Source organism: Nanorana parkeri, unplaced genomic scaffold, assembly GCF_000935625.1.
Source record: "Nanorana parkeri isolate BGI_ZX_2015 unplaced genomic scaffold, ASM93562v1 scaffold1293, whole genome shotgun sequence".
Lineage (NCBI taxonomy): Eukaryota > Metazoa > Chordata > Amphibia > Anura > Dicroglossidae > Nanorana > Nanorana parkeri.
This window is the reverse complement of record NW_017307561.1, coordinates 102,907-125,095: the sequence shown is the minus strand read 5'-3', so window position 1 is coordinate 125,095 and position 22,189 is coordinate 102,907. Positions and strand designations below refer to the sequence as shown.

General features: G+C 44.5%; 1 protein-coding gene across 1 annotated transcript in view; it reads left to right on the top strand.

The window, feature by feature from the left end:
* The first annotated feature begins 17,602 nt into the window (after positions 1–17,602).
* LOC108797545 (ADAMTS-like protein 2) overlaps positions 17,603–22,189 on the top strand; it is a 35,903-nt gene continuing 31,316 nt past the window's right edge. The window contains exon 1 of the mRNA XM_018569157.1: positions 17,603–17,810. Within this exon, the coding sequence (XP_018424659.1) occupies positions 17,724–17,810 (87 nt within the window). The 5' untranslated portion in view covers positions 17,603–17,723. The remainder of the gene's footprint in view (positions 17,811–22,189) is intronic.

The following is a 22,189-nucleotide window of genomic DNA, read 5'->3' as shown; positions in this document are numbered from 1 at the left end:
TAGTTTTAATGTAAAAGCCCACTCGATACATTCTTGGACATTGTCACAAATAAACCCAGTGTTACTTTTCCAACTCCAGCATTGACTATCAGCATCATTATATTTTGAAGAACTGAGAAACTAAATGTCTAGTGGGACGTATCACAATTATTGTTTCAAAGGCTGATTTGGAAAGGGTTAATAAACTTTTCAGAGATGTGGTTCAATACATTTTGTTGTAGAACCTCAATCAATGAATCATTGTTTCTTTGCCATGAGCTGAAGTCTGATCACAATTCAGTTGGTTTAAATGAGCCATCAGAATATTTTTGGCAGCAAGTACAGAAAGACATTTAAATACTGCTATCAATAGTGTATTGGAGTTTATTGTGTGTGGATAATATATTATATATATCAGAGTCATAAAGGGCATCTATCATCAAAAACTAAAAATAAATATGTTTCTATATTGCATTTGCTTAAGTTCTAGCCCACTCCTAATAACCATATCAATCTAGAAGTTTGTAAACATAATTATTAAAAAATGGCTATAGGATTTACTTCTTTAATGCAGTGACACAATTTCACTCATCCCTTCTCTAACTAAGCCTGCTGTCTAAACTACAACTCAACGTCTGAACTTCTTACAATGTAACATCATGTATGATGGGATATGCAGTCTTGAGAAATTGAGATTGCATCACATCAAGCAGCAGGGAAAGCGATGCAAAGCACACTGGGAATCCAGGAAGATGTTAAAAGTGATGGGTTGACAGAAGGCATGACATAAATTGAGGGAGAGTGGAAATTGGGAGTATATTATATTATTATTTAAGAGGGTGTGTTTAGGGGCGGAGTTAGGGCAGGGTAAGGGTTAGGTGGGGCAACTGGTGGCTAGTAACTCTTAAGGCCTGGCTAGTAGCTCAGGACTTGAAATTCTGAGCCCTGATTTAGCACATAAGACCCTTGAGGCACCTAAATTAGGTATAAGCACATAAAGCTTCCATGAGCATCAACTGGTAAAGGTGAAGAGTGCTGCTGCAGAGCTCAGTGACCCTGAATAAGAGGCCTTCCTTTACACATTTATTTTCCTTACAATGTTTACCAATTGCAATTGTTCCCCCAATATATTATATTGCAGCCTGTCTACAATGGGCCCTATTTGATCCTGCTCCCCACCACATTTACATTGTCGGCTATGGCTGCGAATATACTCTCCATCAACGTATTTGCCAGTTGGCTACAAGCTTGTATTTCTGTGAACAACACAGTTTTGATTTTCTGCAGCCTATGCACACCATGGATGTTATGTGTAGAAAGTACAGCAGAACACACTTTCCTACAGCTTTGCAGACAGTTTCCTGGACCACACATGGAGAAGCTATCAACAGCAAGATCCTAGCTCACATCTAATGATGGATTTATCAGCTGTGTTACTAGAGTTGAACATGGGGAGATGATGATGCTTCTCAGTCACACAGAAACATCTGGTGCTGGAGCAATGACCATCTGGAGACAGAAGCTCAGGAAGAGATATCTTCAACAAGAGACAACCTAAGAGGAGAGACTCTATGAAATAAACATCTTCGCATAGAAGAATCGAGAAATAAAATTGCTATTAAAATATATGAAATAATTTGTGTCAATTTTCCATTATATTTTTCTAAATATTCAGGAGAATCCCATCGTTGGTAAAAAGCATGATGTGACAACCTGCTGAAATCACTTAAACATGACAGAATGAAGAAGTTATTCACCTCCAGCCTATAAAGAGGAAAACAATGTTTCCTATGTTGGAATGACTCCTACAAGTCAGATCTTTGGAATGGGCTGCTGAGTTTGTCAACCATGCCAGGAACTGTTTACCTGGCAGCCTTGTCTGGGAAAACCAGCCCCTTTCAATTAAATTTCAAGGTTGGGATGTATATCATGTTTGAAAGTGCCAAGCAGTTAAGAGCAGTAGAAGCCTCACAGTTACTAAGTGGCTCTCATCAAACAAGCTGACTGTCAGGGGTATGGTCATTGTAAAGCTTTCCATACCTGCATATTATGGCAAACTTACTTCTGCATTTGCCATGTTCTAGCAATGAGAACTCGCAGCAGAGCCGTAGCTAGCTCCTTTTGCGTCCGAGGTAAGAACAGGAAACTGTGCCCCCCCAACAGATGTGTGATGTCACCCAACGCTGTGCACGCGTGTGACGTCATGCACCCCACCTCCAGGATGGGCGCAGAATGCGCTGATGGCCAAATCCCAAATTCCATAAAAATTTGTTTCGTTTGACGTAACTAATGAAACATTTTTTAGTTTTTCAGTTTCCGTTCATTTAGCCTGAAATGAATTTTTAGTCTTTGCACATGTCTAATAGTGTGTGTGTGTTATTATGAGGGTTTCGGGGGAAATATCAGGGGTCTAATCAGACCCCTGACATTTCCCTTTTAAGATAGAAAAATAAATTGAGGACACAGAGTCCTCAATCTCTTTTTCTGCAGCCTCTGTTCTAAATGAATGGAGAGCACTCAGTAGAGAGGCTTCCCATTCATCCAGAAGCTGGTGATAGTAATATATTTACTATCATCCAGTTATCAATGTGTAAAAGCATCTATAGTGAGTCCTGTCACCTGCAGATTAATACAAATTTGGTGATGCAACAAGAAAACTACCTGAAAAACAGGAGTGAATCAACAACAGAATAGCTTAAACAGTAAAAATGTGTATTCCAGATTTGCCAAATTAAAGTCCAGACCTCAACCAAATTGAGGGTCTGTGGTTGACCTGAGACCAGGGGCGGACTGACCCATCGGGCAGTCGGGCGCTGCCCGAGGGCCCGCGACCAGCACAGGGCCCGTGGCCAGTCATCTGTCCTGTACCAGGCGGCAGAGGGGGCTCTCTAATTAGGCGGTCGAATAGGGCCTCGCGGCCGCCTAACTCCCCTCTGTATCCTCACCTAACCTGCCTCTGGTTAGTTTGCCCCCGGGAGCAGCGATTTTCTGACTGGGAAAATGGGGCGCCGCCGCGCCGGAAATTCCGCCACAGCCTCCGCACTGCAATCACCCTCTCCCCATCTGTCATAGAGGAGAGAAGCCGCGAGACGGGGCCTCTGGCGTGGCTTCTCCCTCTAGTGCTGGTGGAACTACTTCCACCACTTCCTACGTTCCTCTCCTGCGGAGAGAGCTCGCCCGCCCGACCGCTGTCTGGTGGAGACTGGGGGGCAGCCAGCGACGCCGCAGCAGCCATCAGTGGCATCGGAGGAGGGCAAGGTGGAGGCTGATACCGACGGAGGGACACAGGGAGTTCAGGTTAGTAAAGCCCTCTTCTTTTATTTTTTCTTTAACATTTAATTTATTTCTGAAGTTTTTTTTTTGGTGGTATACTGAGACGCCGCAGCCGGGACGGATCTCAACAATACTGTCTGGATCCACCCAGCTGCGGGATTGACATCTAGAGGCAGAGCCAGCTGTACCCGCCCCCTCCCCCATCCGTTCCGCCAGTCAGCGCTGGAGGATCAGAGCGGGGGGAATCCCTGCAGGGAGCCGTGACTGACAGTCACGGCTCTCTGCAGGGTGATGATCTAGAAGTGGGCGAGCGCCGGTATGTGTTCGCTCACTTTCCGATTTCATTGTCACAGGTCGGCTCAGATTATGAGGCTGAGTGATTTTTCGCTCACCTCATAGTTGTCCTTTAATGCCAGACTGCTGTCACATATAAGCCATGCCACCCATACTGTGTGATAGGAAAGCAGGATTTATTGCGTTCTTTACTACTGAACTGTGCGTTCCTTACATCTGACCTCTGCGCGCTCCTTACATCTGACCACTGCACTCTGTGCGCTCCTTACATCTGACCTCTGCCCTCTGTGCGCTCCTTACATCTGACCTCTGTGCGCTCCTTACATCTGACCTCTGCACTCTGTGCGTTCCTTACATCTGACCTCTGTGCGTTCCTTACATCTGACCTCTGTACTTTGTGCGTTCCTTACATCTGACCTCTGCACTCTGTGCGTTTCACATCTGACCTCTGTGCGTTACTTATTACTGACCTCTGCACTCGGTGCGTTCCTTACATCTGACCTCTGCTCTGTGCGTTCCTTACATCTGACCTCTGCACTCTGTGCGCTCCTTACTTCTGACCTCTGTGCGTTCCTTAGATCTGATCTCTGCACTCTGTGCGTTCCTTAGATCTGACCTCTGCACTCTGTGCGTTCCTTAGAGCTCCAAGACCCATGATGCATTGCAAGACTTTTGCATATGCATGGCTCCCACGGTAAGATGCATGGTGGGGTTTGTAGTTTTACCACAGCTAGAGGAATTAAATCTGCCCACCCCTTGTAATATTGCATTGGGTGGATTTTATATGTGCAAAGCCCAAGGGGGCCCCATAATCTCTTATCGCCCGGGGGCCCCATATGTTGTCAGTCCGCCCCTGCCTGAGACAGCTGTTCACAGAAGGATTCCCAGAAATATCTGGGAGGCTTTAGAGAAATGGTGAACAATTCCTCCTATTGTGCTTGACAATTCTAGAAAACTATAAGGGGCTTATTCACTTCACGCTGTTCAGCTATTTACTTCAGCTTTGTACGGCTGATTTCAGCCATATATCGGCTAAAATCAGCCGTACATTGGCTGCCTTAGGTCAGCGGAACATGTTCTGCATGGTCCGCTGAGCAGAAGTGCATAAGGAGTTCGACTCAGCCGATCCAACATCTGGATCAGCTGAGCTGAAGCTCCGGCAGCTCACTCGCTGCTGTTCGCCCCTATTCTCATAGGGGCCGAATGGCAGTAATTGAATAGCTGAATGCCAGGCGACATTTGGCAGGGCTATTCTGCTTAATACCTCCGAGATAGCGAGCAGAATAGAAAAAATGTTAAATGAATGAAAAAAAATTTGAAAAATTATTTAAAAAATGTAAAAAAATAGGAAATTAAAAAAAAATATATTTTAAAGAAAAAAAAAAGTAAAAATAATAATAATAAAAAAGACGCACGCGACAAACTCCTGCCGCATAATGAAGCATCTGACAGGTGCCGGCAAAATAAAAACAAATGTGCAGAGCTAGTGGTGACATCACCGTGAGCTCCGCCCAACTGTTTCCTATTGGCCGGCACCTGTCAGAGTCTTCTAGCAGGTCCCGGCCAATAAATAACAACTGGACACCCAGTTTGTTATTGTTCAATGATAGATCAGCGTCCCCAGGTCATTTGGTCCTCCCGGCTGTCATTTGCGTAGAGATCGGTTGGCTTCGGCCGACCTTTCTCCACGCTTCGCCTGTTGAAGCATATGCGTTCGGCTCTGCTGAGCTGCCCTCGGGTTGGCTCATTTTTAGTTTTAAACCCCTCTCTTTGACAGGGCAAGCTGTAATTCTGAGTTAGGGGGTATGTCCCTGAAACGTGTAAATCCAGCCTAAAAGCAGCCAGTGGCACGATGGTATGGTGATGTGTCCGGAGACAGCTTTTTATACGCAGTTGCAGCGGAATATTCCTTAGACACTGATCTTGTGGTCTCTTATTGACAAGCGTGAGTGACATTTTTATAATTGTGAGTATTTATAACCGTTTTTATTATTCAAATAAAAAAAGATTTCACACAAGGAGGTGGCGCTTTGTTGCTTTTGTCTTCTATGTATCTGATGAGAACCCCCAGAGTCTCTTTGACGAGCAGCCTCTCCAAAAGCTGTGGATATTTACAAGAAAGACTACTCCTGGAGGATTGTGTGATGGTAACCATTAGCGCCAAGAGTTAAATCAACTTTTTCTAGATTATTATACCTGTCTGGGATATTTTAGCTGATTTTCAAATTAGCAGACTAGTTTCAACAACTGAAATTCACAGATTCTCTAAGGCTGGGTTCACACCTGGGCATATTTCAGCGCTGATCGAAGCGCTAAAAAACGCTCAAGCAGTGAACTCCCATTAATTCCCATGGGCATGGTTCCCACCTGGTGTGAACCCAGGCTAAACATTATAGCTACCATCACTTCAGCGCTGATCGAAGCGCTGAAAAACACTCAAGCAGTGAACCACCATTAATTCCTATGGGCATGGTTCCCACGCGCATATCGTGGACCGCCAATCGTGGTAAAAACGCGCGGCCTGAAACACGCGTCAAACGAGCATATTATGAACGCCCAGGTGTGAACCCAGGCTAAACATTATAGCTACCATCACTTTCCCTTGTTAAAGCAGGCTTGACTTTTGTCAACATTGCCTTTCTGATCCGACCACAGCCATCTCTACCACTGTCCCCTACAGTTATTCCTTTTCACAATTAGATGTGCTCAGTATTCCTGATTGAAGGGCATCCTGTGAGTGCAGGGCATCGTAGACAAGCCCCCCTGAGGGCCAGTTACCTTGTTGCAGTTTACTCACAAAGATACTTCGAGTTGTGCTGACATGAAGACACTCTGCATTATTAAGGGACCATCCATTGCTGATCTGAAGAGGCCCCTGTGCATGACGTGACCAGCCTACAGACATCTGGAAATGCAAATATAAAAATCAAAACCTAAAATACAGTGGAAGGGCATCCAGAGAAAGAACATCAGACAATCCTAACTGTAATCTTCCTTTTAAGCAGAGATTACCTAACCAAATACCTAGGAATTTGGTCATAGAACTGCTCACCATGGGATCCTGAAGCCGCCATTTTCTCAAGCCAAAGAAGCACTGGCTTTACACATCTGGGCACCTGTGTAAGATATAGACAAGGGTCCCTGAACTTCAACTATGTACCCACTGCTCCAGATGTACCATTATCAACTCCTACAACTCCCTCCATAGCTAATATGTCCTCACCACTACTTCCTATGCCTGAAACCCATAACTCCTATTGTGTACATAAACCGCATGCCTCTGAAAATACCATTACGCCCTCACTCTTGCACAGCATGTCTCTTCAGGTAATAGTGATGGAAAGGGAAAGTGGATATGCCCAAATAGTATATCACCAGGACCAGGGGCTCGGTTGCAAACACAACCTCCTCTACTTCCATGATTGCATGATAAGTATTTCAGTGCTGTTGCTACCATTTGTTTGTTAAAGAAAAACTGCAGGAAAAGTAAATGTTAACCCTCGCAGTGGGGCTACCTCTGCACTGCAAGGGTTAACTGCTTGTTTTGTCTAGGGGGCTAAAATGAAGAAAATATTCTCACCTTACCCTCAGTTCTGCTTGGCTGCTAGGCCAGTCCCTGCAGCCTTTTTCCCCCCAGGTTTCGGCGGTCTAAAGACCTGTGACATCATCATGTCTATTGTAGCTGCATTAAACGCGAGGATGCCGGGGCATATTCCACCAACAGAGTGGAGGGGAGCACTGACTGCCACAGGACCGAGGATCAGGTCAGTATATTTTCTGGAAATCCTACTTTGTGGAAGCATTTGTATCATAAACATTTGCCAATGAAAGACGGCAAATACAATACAACGAATACAAAAATAAATACTTATTTTCACCTTTTTTCATTCTTGGTTGCATATCAGTTCTTCTGATCTCCTGCAGCCACTTACTGTTTATATTCACTTGCTCCAGCTATGGTTGCATGACATTTCTCAGGGCCAGTTTCCTGATGGTGACTAAAGTGGACATGTGCATAAGGTGTGCTGAAATGGCCATTTGTAGTCTCCATCAGAAGCCCATGTAACAGGGTGGCAATGCAAAATTAGAAGACGGAGAGGGCATTGTTACCCTATAACAGGAAGTACCTGAACAAGGACCGTCATGGCAGGATCATCAGGAATTATCCTAATGCAAGCTGAAGGTTTTATACTATTATAAACCACTTTTGAAAATGTTAAAGTTTATATGAGATTTTAGGGCTTGGGTTTTCATATATTTTAAAGTCCATCTCAGTATAAACTTACCCTCACTTCCCATCCCTCCCAACCCTTACCAATTTTACTTACCTGAGTGCACTGTCATGTGACTCTCACCTGTGCCTCTCAGAAATGTAGACCAGTGATCCAGCATGAGACCAGACCCTTTACTGCCTTTCTTCATGACTGCCACTGCAGTCTTCTGGAACCTCAGAGGATTCCACTGCTGGACAAACAATGAGAAGGGTCCATATCATCCAGGTAGCGAAATGGCCTCTGGAAGACGTAAAGAAGTATCCTCCAACACTGCAGTCCAGAAGATAGAAGACTTGTCACCTGACCATGGATTTGGATGAGTATTTGGGGCTTTAAAGCGGACCTTTACCTTTAAACTAACAACAAACACACCTTTAGAAATGTTTAGTAATGACAATCTACGGACAGGTACCTATAGATAATTGCCGGTAATATGTATTCTTTGCACTCCTTATTTCTCTTTTCTTCCCCAGTCTTCTAACAGTGGCCATGTTTACTAAGGGCAGATTACTAGCTTCCATTTTACTTCCTGGATTTCTAAGACATGGGACTAGACATGTGACCATGCACATCATCTCAGGGGATTCATCATCATTTCATCATCTTCTGAGATTACAATTGAGATTTCCCAGCAATGCTGTGCTGATGACAAGGCAATCCCAGTGTGCAATGCGTTGGCAAACTGAAGTCATTTGCCCTTTCAAAGCAGGAAGTGAATGCACTGCAAGTGTAAGTATTTCATTATCACAGCATTTTACACCTGATATGTCTATGTTATTATTAATCATCATACATAGAGGGATGCATTGGTAGAATTTGATTTTTGAGTGTAAAGGTTCCGCTTTAAGTGTAGTTCTAGGTTTTGTTTTTTAAATGCTGTAGTGATTAGCTAGAGGGGGAATCGTTTATAGGGGGGAGGGGGCTGAGTAAAGTTTAAGCATTCAGCGTGAGCAGGGGAGCATATTATCTCATTCGAATGACGATTTTGCTTAAACTGCAAGCGTTTGATTATTAAAAAAATATTCTTTTTGGCCAATTTCTTTGTTATGAGGTAATCAGTCGGACTGCCTTTGTAACGGCTGTCATAGCTGTGCAATTGGACAATAAGTAAAATATATGTTTTAATAAGTAATACCTTCATGTATTAAATGATGATGCAACACATCTGCTGTGATAAAACACAAATCCTCTGCATGTAGGAAATGGTACTGACTTTGTAGAGAACTGTAGAAAATCTGTAACGACGTTGAAGTTGGCCCAGGACAGATGCCAGCAGATGAACATCTGAAGAGAGTTATCTGCAGGGGAGAGTGAGACCTCTTTGTGAGAGTGGCAGATCAGCTGTACACATGTGCTGTACAGGCCTCCCTTCCCAGCTTAGTGTCAACCACCTGATTCCACTTTAAATAATTCCTCGGTCAAAAGGGAGGTGGATGGGAAAATTGCTACCAGGGGTGGGGGGGAGTGGTGACTGCCATTTGAAGGGAAGCCTCTATCCCTTTCTTAGGTGGACAATAGTGGATACTACTTGCTTTGAAGACTTTTAACCAAGTAGGTCCCAGAAGATGCCTATGGCATCTAGCAATCAAATTTCGAGACATGTCCTTTTCCTGAGGAAGCTTCCCATAGGGAAGTCACATCAGCAGCCCCCTCATCCTTGTTTGCTAATACTGAGCCTGGGAAAGAGCAGAAGAGGGAAACAGAAGACCTGGGGGCTTAAAGACAGACTGGAAAACCTGGGGGAGGAGGGAGCATTGGGATTCCTAACCCAAAAAACATACACTTGTAGATCAAATATCCCGGAATATTTAAGGGACTTCAATAAACATCTGTCCATGCATCTCGTAATGCATAAATGTTTAAAGCTTAGCACGTTTTCATACGCACTGTATATGGATTTATTTAAGAAAACAAGAAGCAAAGTTTAGTCATTGTTAACAAGCAATTTCAGATAATTGAAATCAGTGAGTAACATACCAAGGCCCATTCTCACCACGGCAGTCAGTGCATTGTATCTAATGTTACTGAGTTTTCTGGTGCGCTACAACACTTTTTAGGTGGGAAGGTTCATTGGTGTGCCATTCACAATAAACCAACATTCACCAACACACGTAGCATGCACCACAGCCGCACAGTGATGTAAATTGCCCCTTATTAGGGATGCACCAATACCGGTTTTCGGTATCGGGTACGAGTTTTTTTTTCCAGTACTCACCGATAGCGATGGGCCGAACAGGTCCCAGGTAGGTTCGAATTTGAACTTTAAAACATCCAACAAATTCGAATTTGAACTCGAACTCAATGCAAGTCAATGGGGGTAGAACTTTTAAAAACAATTGTCCCCTTTAAGGCCCCATTCACACGTAGCGATTTATCGTGCGATTTCCGCCGCGATATCGCGCATTTTTGCCGCGTGATATTGCTAATGATATTCAATGGAGCTGTCTTAGCTCCATGTCGCGCGTCGCGGTCGCAAGTCGCTTCTACAAGGCACTTTTTTCGGCGGATTTTGCTTTTTTCTAATGAAGCCCGACGGAGAAGGCCGCGCTACCGTCGCTGGATCGTCGCTGGAACGTCGCCCCGAAAGTCGCGCTGTCCCGGCCGCTGCAAAAGGTATGTCGCTACGTGTGAATGGGGCCTAAGAGGGCTTATATGCAAGTTATTGGCCATAAAAGGTGTATGGGGATTCGGGGACTGCCCTTGGGGACAGGAATCAATGGGGAAAAAACATTTCAAAAATACAGTTTTTAAAGAAGCGGAAGTGGCTTTAACATCACTTAAAGGGTAACAATAAAATTGAAAAATTCCCCTTAACGTGCCTGTAAAGTGACATATGTGTACGATGTATAGAACCTGCTGCAGCAAAACTGACATTTCTAAATAAAAAAATGTAAACATTTTTTTAAGTGTGCAATTCCCCCTCCCAAACAATACCAGACCCCACCCCCAAAAATTTTGTGGAAAAAAAATGTGGGGTCCCCCCTAAAATTCCATACCAGACCCTTGATCCGAGCATAGGCCTGGCAGTGCCGGAAAGGGGGGGGGGGGGGAGGGAGCGCCCCCCCTTCCCATACCAGGCCACATGACCTCGGCACTGGGTGTTTTTCCAGGGTCGCCCCTGGAAAAGCACATTGTCCCCGTGCCGATTTGGACAGGGGCCTCTTCCCCACAAGCCCTGGGGCATTGATTGTTGGGGTCTGCGGGTAGGGGGGCTTATTCACATCAGGGTACCCCTTTAATAAAGAGGCACCCAGATGCCGCCCCCCCCCATTGTGAATGAGTAAGGTGTACTTCTACCCCTACCCATTCACTAAAGGGTTAAATAAAATTGTAAATAAAAAGTCCGGACTTTTGAAAAAATCCTTTATTTGGAAAAAAAACAAAAGATGTTTTTGACAAGTCTTTTATTTAAAAAAATAATGGATCCACCGATGTAATCTAGACATGTGCGATTCGTTTAGTTCCAAAACGAAATGCGGACTAAATTTCGGAAATTCTGAGAAATTCCGAATTACAGCTAAAACGTATGCAAACGGATCCGAATTCCCGATCTCCCGAAATTCGTTAGCGGTAGTCCGGTCGAAATTACATCTTTTGGACGAAATTTCGTTTCAGCAAAATTACATTAGAATTTTTTTTTTTTTTAATAGTCTGCAGAAGATGAAAAAAAACCCAAAAACCGTGAGGTTCCCCCCAATTCATACCAGACCCTTTATGTCTGGTAGAAATGTTAGGAGGGACCCCGCCCCAAGTTAAAACACACAAAAAAGTGCGTGGGGTTCCCCCCAAAATCTTTTAAGAGGGAACCCCAGCCCCAAAAAATGGAAAAAAAAAATAGTGGGGTCTCCCCTAACAGTCCTACCAGACCCTCGATCCGAGCACTGGCCCGGCAGGGCAGGAAAAGGGGGGGGGCGATCGAGCCCCCCCCCTCCCTGTGCCTTACCAGGCCACGTGCCCTCGGCATTGGGAGGGTGTCCCCATGCCGATGGGGACAAGGGCCTCTTCCCCACAACCCTGACCCGGTGGTTGAGGGGGTCTACGGGCAAGGTGGCTTATTTGCATTAGGGTACCCCTTTAAATAAGGGGGCACCCAGATGCTGCCCCCCCTTGTGAATGAGTAAGTGGTACTTGTACCCCTACTCATTCACTAAAGGGTTAAATCAAATAGTTAGTAAAAAGTCCAGACTTTTGATCAAATCCTTTAATTTTTTACTATTCCTTTAATTAAAAAAAAATGGCTCCATCGTTGAAATCCAGCATCAACCCGCGGCAAAAAAAGTCCCGTCGCACGACGACCGCCCGAACCCGACGAAAACTCGCCGCAAAATGACATTCAGCCCAAAAGTAAACAGATGGGAGGAGCGGCTTGCTCCGTCCATTCGACACTCTCAGCTGTCAAATGCTACATAGCAATCGGGAAATCCCCAATGCTATACGTGAGTTTCCGAATGCTATTCGGGTCTGTGAGCCGAGGTGTCATTTGAAAAGCATTATCACACCTCGGCGTGATGTCACGGCTCGCTCCGCACATCTGTTTATTTTCGGGCTGAATGTCATTTTGCAGCGAGTTTTCGTTGGGATCGGACGGTCGTCGTGCGGCGCGACTTTTTTTATTGCGGCGGGTTGGCGGGGGTCGTGCATCGCGATTGACGCTGGATTACATCGATGGAGCCATTTTTTAAATTAAAGGAATAGGCACAAATTTTTTAAGGATTTTGTCAAAAGTCTGGACTTTTTACTAACTATCTGATGTAACCCTTCAGTGTATGGGTAGGGGTACTCATTCACAAGGGGGGCGGCATCTGGGTGCAAGTACTTCCGGTACCGAAATACCGGTATCGTTGCATCTACTACATACTGTATAATAATACAAATAATAATAATGTTATGACTGCAGGTACAGTGTGCAGTGAACACTGTGGTGTCATGCAGAGAGGGGATAACATTACCTTCTCTCCTTTTTAAGTCCCACGTGACAGATTGCTGCGGACCTTAGGAACACGGTGAAATATTTGGATCTCTGGGTAAATACAATGCATTTTCAGCTATATTTCTCAGCATATATTTTTGAGGTTTTTTAAATGATTTTTGATACGATATTCACATTTTTACAAGCTTCTCTACCTTTTTTGTGGAGAAGTATTGTTTAGCCACTATGGGTAATGTATTATTAAAGGAGTTCCCAAAAACTATACAGAGTAGCAGTATGCCAACAGGGGGGGTGAATGAAGATGTTGGCACAAGCATTTCCTATTCAACTGACACCTCCTAAAGGAGTTGTAAAGTCCCATCATATACTATCCGGTTACAACAGCAGCATTGTAAAAGGTATATATACTAGAGTTGCTATTGATAATGCAATCAAAGCTTGCATGAAATAATCCTTTTTATGTACTGAGTGCTGCCTACCGTCTGCCCATCACTTTCATCAACTTCCTGGATTCCCAGTGTGCTTTGCGTTTCTTTTCCTGCTGCTTGATGTGATGTAATCTCGATTTCTCAAGACTACATGCCCCATCATGCATTCCTGCCAGCAAGCAATGATGATGTTACATTGTGGGAAATTCAGGTGGTGAGTTGCTGTACGGAAGGCAGGCTCTGACACAAGGAAGTACATACTCAAAGGCATGAGTGCAATGGTATCAGTGCAGAGGAAGTACATCCTATTGGCATCTTCAATAAGTAGGTTTAAAACGTCTAGATTGATATGGTTATTAGGAGTGGGATAGGACTTCAATATAGAATACATATTCAGTTTTAGTTTTTGACCATAGATACCCCTTAACTAATCCAAGGACTCTTCCTGTTCAGATAAGATGTTCATACCCACTGTAGATGTGCATTGGGGTGCAATTAGGCCCCATTCACACCTAGGCGTATTGTAATATGCGCGTCTGTCGCGCGACCGTCACGCGGTTTTTTTTACCGCGATTCGCGGTAAAAAGTCGCGCGATTCCAAAGGCTACTTGGCTGTATCCCAATGGAAAACGCCCTACAAAACGGCCCAAAGTAGTCCTGGGACCTTTTCAGGCGTGGGCCGTTTTGTAGGGCGTTAGGGACGGGCGGAAATACGCCTAGGTGGGAACGAGGGCATTGACTACAATGCTATTTATTTTTTTGACCGTTTTGTAGCGCGTTCGTCGAGCGTAGGACGCGCTACAAAACGGTCAATTGTGAACGGGGCCTTAATGTTTCATTGCAATGAACCACAGCTGCACATCTACAGTGTGTTACAATGCACTGCAGTAAAGCACATTATAACACAGGTCATGGCGCACATTATAGTGTGAACGAGCCCTTTCATAATCATAAGCATTTGCAGCTGTTTAGTGAGGTCACACTGCCCTGTTCCTCAGGTCCTGGCTTACTTATTTGGTTGAAGTTTACTCAAAGCAACAAAACCTTCAACTCACAAAGCTAACACACCAAAATAAGAGACCCTCCATGTAATGTTTATTGGGCTCTTTAGTGTCTGTGCTGCAGACTTCCCCACATCTCAGTTAACTAGTCCGTATAGGAGAAGGTTGACTTATCTGTTCTGTGTCATGGCTGGCTGTCCTAGAGGACAAGTTTAGCCACTTGTCCTGGCTATCAGTGGAAGAAAAATGACTAAAAAGGGAAAAAATATATAGACTGGCTTTACAGCTTGAAGAAAAATGTCCAATAACATCAGTGTTCCTGCTGCTATTTCCTTGTCCGATGTGCGAGAGCCGCTAAGTAAGCTGTGTACATCTCCACAAACACACAGACACAGCAAAGCAAGCCATTGCCATGATCCCAGCTTCCTGCTCCACCCTCCTCCCAGCTGGTTGATGGACAGCGCCTGGAGACTGCTCTGTCCCTTGTGATCTTGTACTGGATGGTAAGTTCAGAGAAGCCGAGCTGAGAGAGTTGGAGCCAGGAGTTCAGTATCATGATGACTGTTCTTGCTTGGGCAAAAAATGAAAGAAATACTTTGTTGGGTAATGCAGATTTGTGTGATCTGTGCTCATTATTGAAAAACGTTTTTAGAGTTTAATACTACCTTATAAGACATTGTCTCATTGGCTCATTCTAGCTTTGGTTAGACTTGAGAAGGGATTGTTCTTCTGTTACTGTGGCAATACAGGAAATAAGGGAAAATCTCCCTAACGAAGACAAAGACAGCGATAGGATCTCATTTTTTCTCATTATATCCAGAAGACCTATTCTTTAGGTGGGGAAGCTGGCCAATCAAGAAGCCAGGCACCCTGTAATGATGCGGCGCCCAGCTTTCTGATTGGCCGGGAAGCCGGCTTTATGCTCCCTCGTCACCTCATGAAACGGCGCCCGGCTTCCTGATTGGCCTTGTGACAGATCGGGAGAGCGGTGGTGTGGGGGCGGAGACAGCTGTCAGATCTAGATCTCCTCCCCTCACTGCTCGCTCAGCCTCCTGTGACAGCTGATCCAGGATGGAGAGCAGGTAGAAGCAGTCAGTGATCGCTGAGTGTTTGTAAATAATTGAGGACAGGGTATGTTTACTGTGTCCCCAATTATGAATGAATGGGAAGTACTTTACATCACCTCCTGCTCATTCATAGTTGTGGTTATAGTAAACATCCTCTGTCCTCATGTTATGAATGAACAGGAACACTCAGTAAGGAGGATTCCTGTTCATTTATAATGTAACAGAGGCTGCAGAAAATGAGATTCAGGACTCTGTGTCCTCAATCTCTTTCTCTATTTTAAAAGGGAAATATCAGGGGTCTGTTTAGACCCCTAATATTGCCCCGAAGCCCCTAAAAGAAAAAAAAGAAAATATTTAATAAAAATAAATAAATACATACAAATAAAATATTTAATTTTTTTAAACAAAGATAGAAAAAAACATTTTTGTTTTCTGTCTGATCTTTTTTTTTTAAATTTTGGTTTTGAAATGTTCATTTCGGCAAACCTCTAGTTCAGACAGTTTGCTGATCCGTTCCAGAACAGAGGTGAGCACAGCACACAGGCTCCTTGGTAATGGTCTAATCCTAGCGAGCTAGAGCTCTCCAATCTTGGTTCAAGGACCACTGCGCTAGGACTGGATGATTAAATGGTTAATAGGACCAGCAGCAACTCTGTGTAGAGGTGTATATCTAATATAGCAAGCAAGTTGCGCTTGGTCTAAGTGAATGTGAATTTTAAAATAAAAAAAGGGGAAAAACAAACTCTTATGTCAAAGAAACCATAAATATCACTGTGAAAAAACGAAAATGCTATATCTCAATATGTGATCAATGCGTGAATACTCAAAGTTATAAAAAGATCTCTCAGATCAAAAGAGAGCTGTAAACAATATAAATAAATATATAAATGCCGGAATTAATTAATGAATTACTTATCACATGCCGTATTAATTAATTCCGGCATTTATATATTGTTTATAGCTCTCTTTTGATCCGAGAGATCTTTTTATAACTTTGAGTATTCACGCATTGATCACATATTGAGATATAGCATTTTCGTTTTTTCACAGTGATATTTATGGTTTCTTTGACATAAGAGTTTGTTTTTCCCCTTTTTTTATTTTAAAATTCACATTCACTTAGACCAAGCGCAACTTGCTTGCTATATTAGAGCTCTCCAATCAGTAGGGAGCATGAGCTTTTCTGATTGGAGGGATCTGACTCAGCAAGGGGTGTGTTGGTCTTCTGCAGAGAGACCGCTGATTCCACACAGAGAGAAGGGAGCCTTTTGTACAGAATGCTGGCAAGGGACAGACCAATTTACTCAGATTGTGGCAGCTCCATAAAGAAAACAAACCGCATGTGCAGACATACTACAGGTCTATGGGTCCTGCCAGACACCCGCAGCATATATGTGCGTTCCTGAGATCTCACAAGCTGCCTCCTGGGATGTGTGATGTACACACCCCAGGAAGCAGCGGGCAGGAGTATATCATCTTTGTCTTGATGAATACAATGCAGGAAGTGCCCTCCCACCCCCCCAAAAAAAAGATATTCACTATTTACATGTTTTTTTCTCCATTTGTGTAAGAGGGAGGGGAAGGAGGCAGGTGATTGAAAGTTATTGTCATACTGTAGGTGGAGGTCTGCTTTAAAGAAGAACTCCAGGTATTCTTCAGATGAACCCTTGCAGTAGGGCTACCCCCGCACTGCATGGGTTAAATGCTCGTTTTGGCCTAGGGATGAAAGTAAAGAAGAAATACCAATCCTCAGTCCCGCCCGGCTGCTAGACCGGTTCTCGCAGCCACTTCTCCCCCAGGCTCCAGCAGTCTAAGGACCCGTGACGCCATCACATCTAATGCAGATCTATTAAACGTGAGGATGCCATGGAACATACCATAGCCTGGAGCGGAGGGAGAGAGAGGCGAGTGCTCACCGCCGCAGGACCAAGGATCGGGTGAGTATATCTTCTTTATTTTTGCCCCTAGACCAAAATGAGCAGCTACCCCTTGCAGTGCAGAGGGTAGACCCACTGCAGGGGTTCATTCTAAAAATACCTGGAGATCTTCTTTAACTTCTCTTTCCGTGTGGTTTGTGGGAGGGACCCCCCCCCAGGCAGTCACGTGGTGAATGTACAAACTCCATGCAGCCACCCAGATGAGACTGGACTTTCTCCTCTGTAGGAATTATCTCCTCCATCATCATCATCCTTCTCCCCATGATATTGCATCATTCCCCCGTATGTTACCCTCCATAGCTGAGTCTGTCCTCCTCCCCCCCTTATCATCCCGTCTACCTCTCTCTCCCTCCCCTGTGTCTTCTTCCCTCTAGCCTCTCCTTGTCCCTCCTGTGCCCCCCTCTCCCCCTCCCCCTGTCCCGGCTCCGAGCTCCCCCAGCCTCACACAGCTCAGAGCCTGTAATTACTTGGCCATGCGGGGAGGGAGCGGGCTGCCCCAGCCGGTCCCGAGGCTTTTCCTGCCGCAGCTGCAGTACAGGGATGTGCTCGTCTGTCCGCCGCCCCCCCGGGCTCACCCTTCTACTCATCAGCCTCTGCCTGCACCCAGCCTCAGCCTCCCGCACTAAGGTAACACGCATCCCACCCGGGGCTCCACCACGTGACCGCTGCCCGGGGACCCCGCACCCGGCTAGGACATCACTGCTGGGAGGAGATACTGACATATGATAATAGTCATCAGGGGGCACAGGGCTGTATATAGAGAGATAATACTCATCATCAGAGGGAACAGGGCTGTATATAGAAAGATAATACTCATCATCAGAAGGCACAGGGCTGTATATAGAGAGATAATACTCATCATCAGAGGGAACAGGGCTGTATATAGAAAGATAATACTCATCATCAGAAGGCACAGGGCTGTATATAGAGAGATAATACTCATCATCAGAGGGCACAGGGCTGTATATAGAGAGATAATACTTATCATCAGAGGGCACAGGGCTGTATATAGAGAGATAATACTCATCATCAGGGGGCACAGGGCTGTATATAGAAAGATAATGCTTATCATCAGAGGGCACAGGGCTGTATATAGAGAGATAATACTCATCATCAGAAGGCACAGGGCTGTATATAGACAGATGATACTCATCATCAGAGGGCACAGGGCTGTATATAGAGATAATACTCATCATCAGAGGGCACAGGGCTGTATAGAGAGATGATACTCATCATCAGGGGGCACAGTGCTGTATATAGAGATAATAGTCATCAGAGGGCACAGGGTTGTATAGAGAGATAATACTCATCATCAGAGGGCACATGGCTGTATATAGAGATAATACTCATCAGAGGGCACAGGGCTGTATAGAGAGATAATACTCATCATCAGAGGGCACAGGGCTGTATATAGAGATAACCCTCTTGCAGCAAGCAGGCAGATGAGGACTTTTGAATTTGCTCTGATTTCCTGATATTTTTTTCTTGGTCACCGACTCAGAAAGTATAGAAGCCAGAGGATCAGCATCACAGGCAGGCAGCTAGCATTCAGCAATGGCAGCCCCCGTACTTCACTCTCTACAGGTTTCCTTTAAATAGCCGTGTGTCTGCCGAGTCTGTGTGTCTATAATTATATGTGTGCTTGTATAGCGCTGTACGTTCTCTTTATATGTGCTGTGTGTGTATCTGCATTGCTGTCCTGTCTGTGGCATGCTGCATGTCATTCTCTTTTTTAGTATTGCTGCCTACATACCATGTTTCCCCGAAAATAAGACACTGTCTTATATTTTTTTGTCACAAAAAAACACACTAGGTCTTATTTCCGGGGTAGGTCTTATTTTTTTGTTTTTAATGTACAACAATCCACACTTATTCATGTAGAAAGTCTACATGTATTCGTGTACAAAAATATGGTGATCAGGGCAATCAGGGGTGCTGTACCTTTCCAAGACCAATTTGCTAACCAATCGCTGGGCGAAATGAGCGAAGCGCAACTTCACTATCGATTGCTCACAGGCGGAGTGTCACAGGCGGACATGAGCTGGCGCTTTAGAGGAGGCATCGGCTTATGCGGCTCTGCTCCCTCCGGTGCCACCTTGCTTCTTCTGGCGCTGGCTTCGTTGGCACCGCTGATTCTCTCCTGCCTCTCCCACGGCTCTTCAAGTTCCCCCTTATTCCACCACCGGCCCTGGGAATGGTCACAACTAGATCTTATTTTCGGGGTAGGTCTTATATTTTAGCAATTCCCAAAAATAGTACTAGGTCTTATTTTCGGGGTAGGTCTTATTTTCAGGGAAACAGGGTAGTAGTAGTAGTGGCTGTGTGTATAAACATGTATATCAGGCCAATGGAGGTCTCACTGCCATGTGATTTAGATTGTGTCAACAAGTCCTACCTGTATTCCAGGAGTATTTATACTGAGTAAATATTATATTTATAAATCATCAAACCCGTTTGAGTAAATATTATATTTATCTAAATAAAAATAAAAAAGATTATATTTATAAATATTTGACTTATTTGGAAACATAAGACATTATTTGTTAAACATGCCATGATCAGGTACTAGTAATGAAGTCCCGGGATTGATGTCTTCAGAATAGGTGACCCTCACCAGAGGATACTTGGGGAAGATTCTATTAGCAAAGCAGGTAAAAGCTGCTCGCCCTATTCCTGTGCGCGCATGTTTATCTTTTCATGGACGTAGATGTTCCATATTTCTTTCATCGATGAAATAATATGATAAGAAGTTTCATTGCCTTTCCATACCTGTTGTGTACACAGAGTGAAGACTACGTCATGCTCTGTTCACACATTAGTGTTTACGTGCGGAAATGTACAAAACACAAAAACCCATACATTTTAAGGCAACTTGTTCACACCTGCGCTGCACGAAAACGCACATTGCACAAAAAAGTACAAGTGCAATATGCTAGGCGACTTCCGCGTGTTCCAGCCATAGTAGTAGCTGGAAACCTCGTGTATGGTAAAATGTGCACAATGACACAAATACAGGCTTGCAGCGTAAAATATGGCTGAATTTGCAGCGCCCTGGAGCCCCATCCGCTGTGTTTTTCTGTCTATAGGAATATATAGACAGAAAGTGCTTTATGCCATTATACGCATGTAAACGCCGGTATTGGTCAGTACATGCACATGGGCGGAAGTTTCTACATCCATGGGTGTGCAAATGCCAGTTGCAGTGTGTACACACATTTACCTATGTACAGCGCTTTCTGGTTCCCTGGACAGAACAATGCGGCGGATGGGGCTCCCAGGAGCCACAAATACAAGCGTATTTTACGCTGCATGCCCATACGCTTGTATTTTGCCCATGTGCATGAGCTGACGGAGTTTCACTTGGCTACTACTAGGTAGAGAAGGGAAGGTTATTTCTGCTCTCTGGCTGCATCAGATTGATGTACGTATCTGTATCTGCTATTCTTATACTGTACAGGTCTTTCCCTCATCAAATACACATGGAGGTGTTCCCCAAAGCAACCAATCAGTTTCTAGTACATTTCTTATTATAAAAGAATCTCAGTTTCCTATTGGTTGCCATGGGCAACAGTTACCATTTACCTCCTCGCCCGGTTTATAGTGCTCCTCTGTTCAGGCCCGTTCACACCATGGTGCACATAAAAACCCAACTCGTTGAGGGGAATTTTTCGAACTGGAGCAGACAGAGTCTGGAGCAGTTGCCCATGGCAACCAATCAGCTTCTCTGTTTCATTTTCAAACCTTAAAGCAGGCCTTTACCTCCTTTAGCTAAAAATCACATCAACATGCAGCTCTGCCTGCTGATATCAAATCATCTTACATCCATTAGTTAAACATATATTTCTTTTACTTATAACTATTGTTTTTCCACTTCCTGGTCCTCTTGGGCATAAGTGATGTATGTGCCCAAGCATTGCATCCTGGGAAGGTTACATCAGAAGAGCATTGCTGGGAAATCTCAGGGAAAGGCATTTCCTCCCCTGAGATGATGTGCATAGTCACATGTCCTAGTCACATGTGCCAGAGTCCCAGGAAGTAAAGGGAGTTGGAGAAACTGGAGCAAACAGAATCTGGAGCAGTTGCCCATAGCAACCAGTTTTTTTCTCTCCAGTTTGTTCAGTTAAGCTTTGAAAACGAAACAGAGAAGCTAATCAGTTGCCATGGACAACTGCTTCAGATTCTGTCTGCTCCAGTTTTGATAAATTCCTCCCGTTTCATGCAGGTTTACATCCCTTTTCTTGCATGTTGCGTTGCATTTTCATGCATGCATTGTAATGTTATCTATTGCTCATCATTTTTCCGTCTTATTCCCTTAAATGTTCAAACTAATTACCATTTCTTTGCTGTACAGTGCGTTGACCTGCGTCGATGTGCATTGGGGTAAAATGTATACATGCTGCACAATGTGGTTGTGTGAATAGGGTTCATAGAAAACCATTGGTTTGACCTGCCATGATCCCATGCAGAAAAGCGCAGCTCGCTGCCCATGGCGTGGACGAGCCCCTAAGACTTTTTGCCGGCCAGTGATCCGTAATACCTGGCAGTCTTGTGCTGCGGCAGAGAGTTAACGAGACGTTCTCCTCAGATGACAACATTCACGTAGTTTGTACTCTATGTACTAATACGAGTCCTTGCATAACATACACAGGCGGATCATTAAATGAACAGAGCGACTGGCCTGAGGGTCCCCTATTACCGGGTCACATAACATGTTCTCCGAATATTCAGATTCCCCCTTCATGCGTCCAATCATGGAGGAATTTGCAAATTCAGTGGTTTGTGAACTGGAAGACCTCAAGTCACCCTCGGTATAGAAGTCACATGCTTTGTTTCTTTTTCTAAAGCCCCCATGCAGCTATAGACCACTTTGCCATAGGATTCAATTCAATACAGGTTAACCCTTTCTATCCGGCCCCTCCATGCCAGCCCCAGATAAAGGGATCCCTGTTCAGAGTTGAAGAGATCCCAGATTGAGGAGGACGGTTTGCTTGCGGATGGTCTGTTTC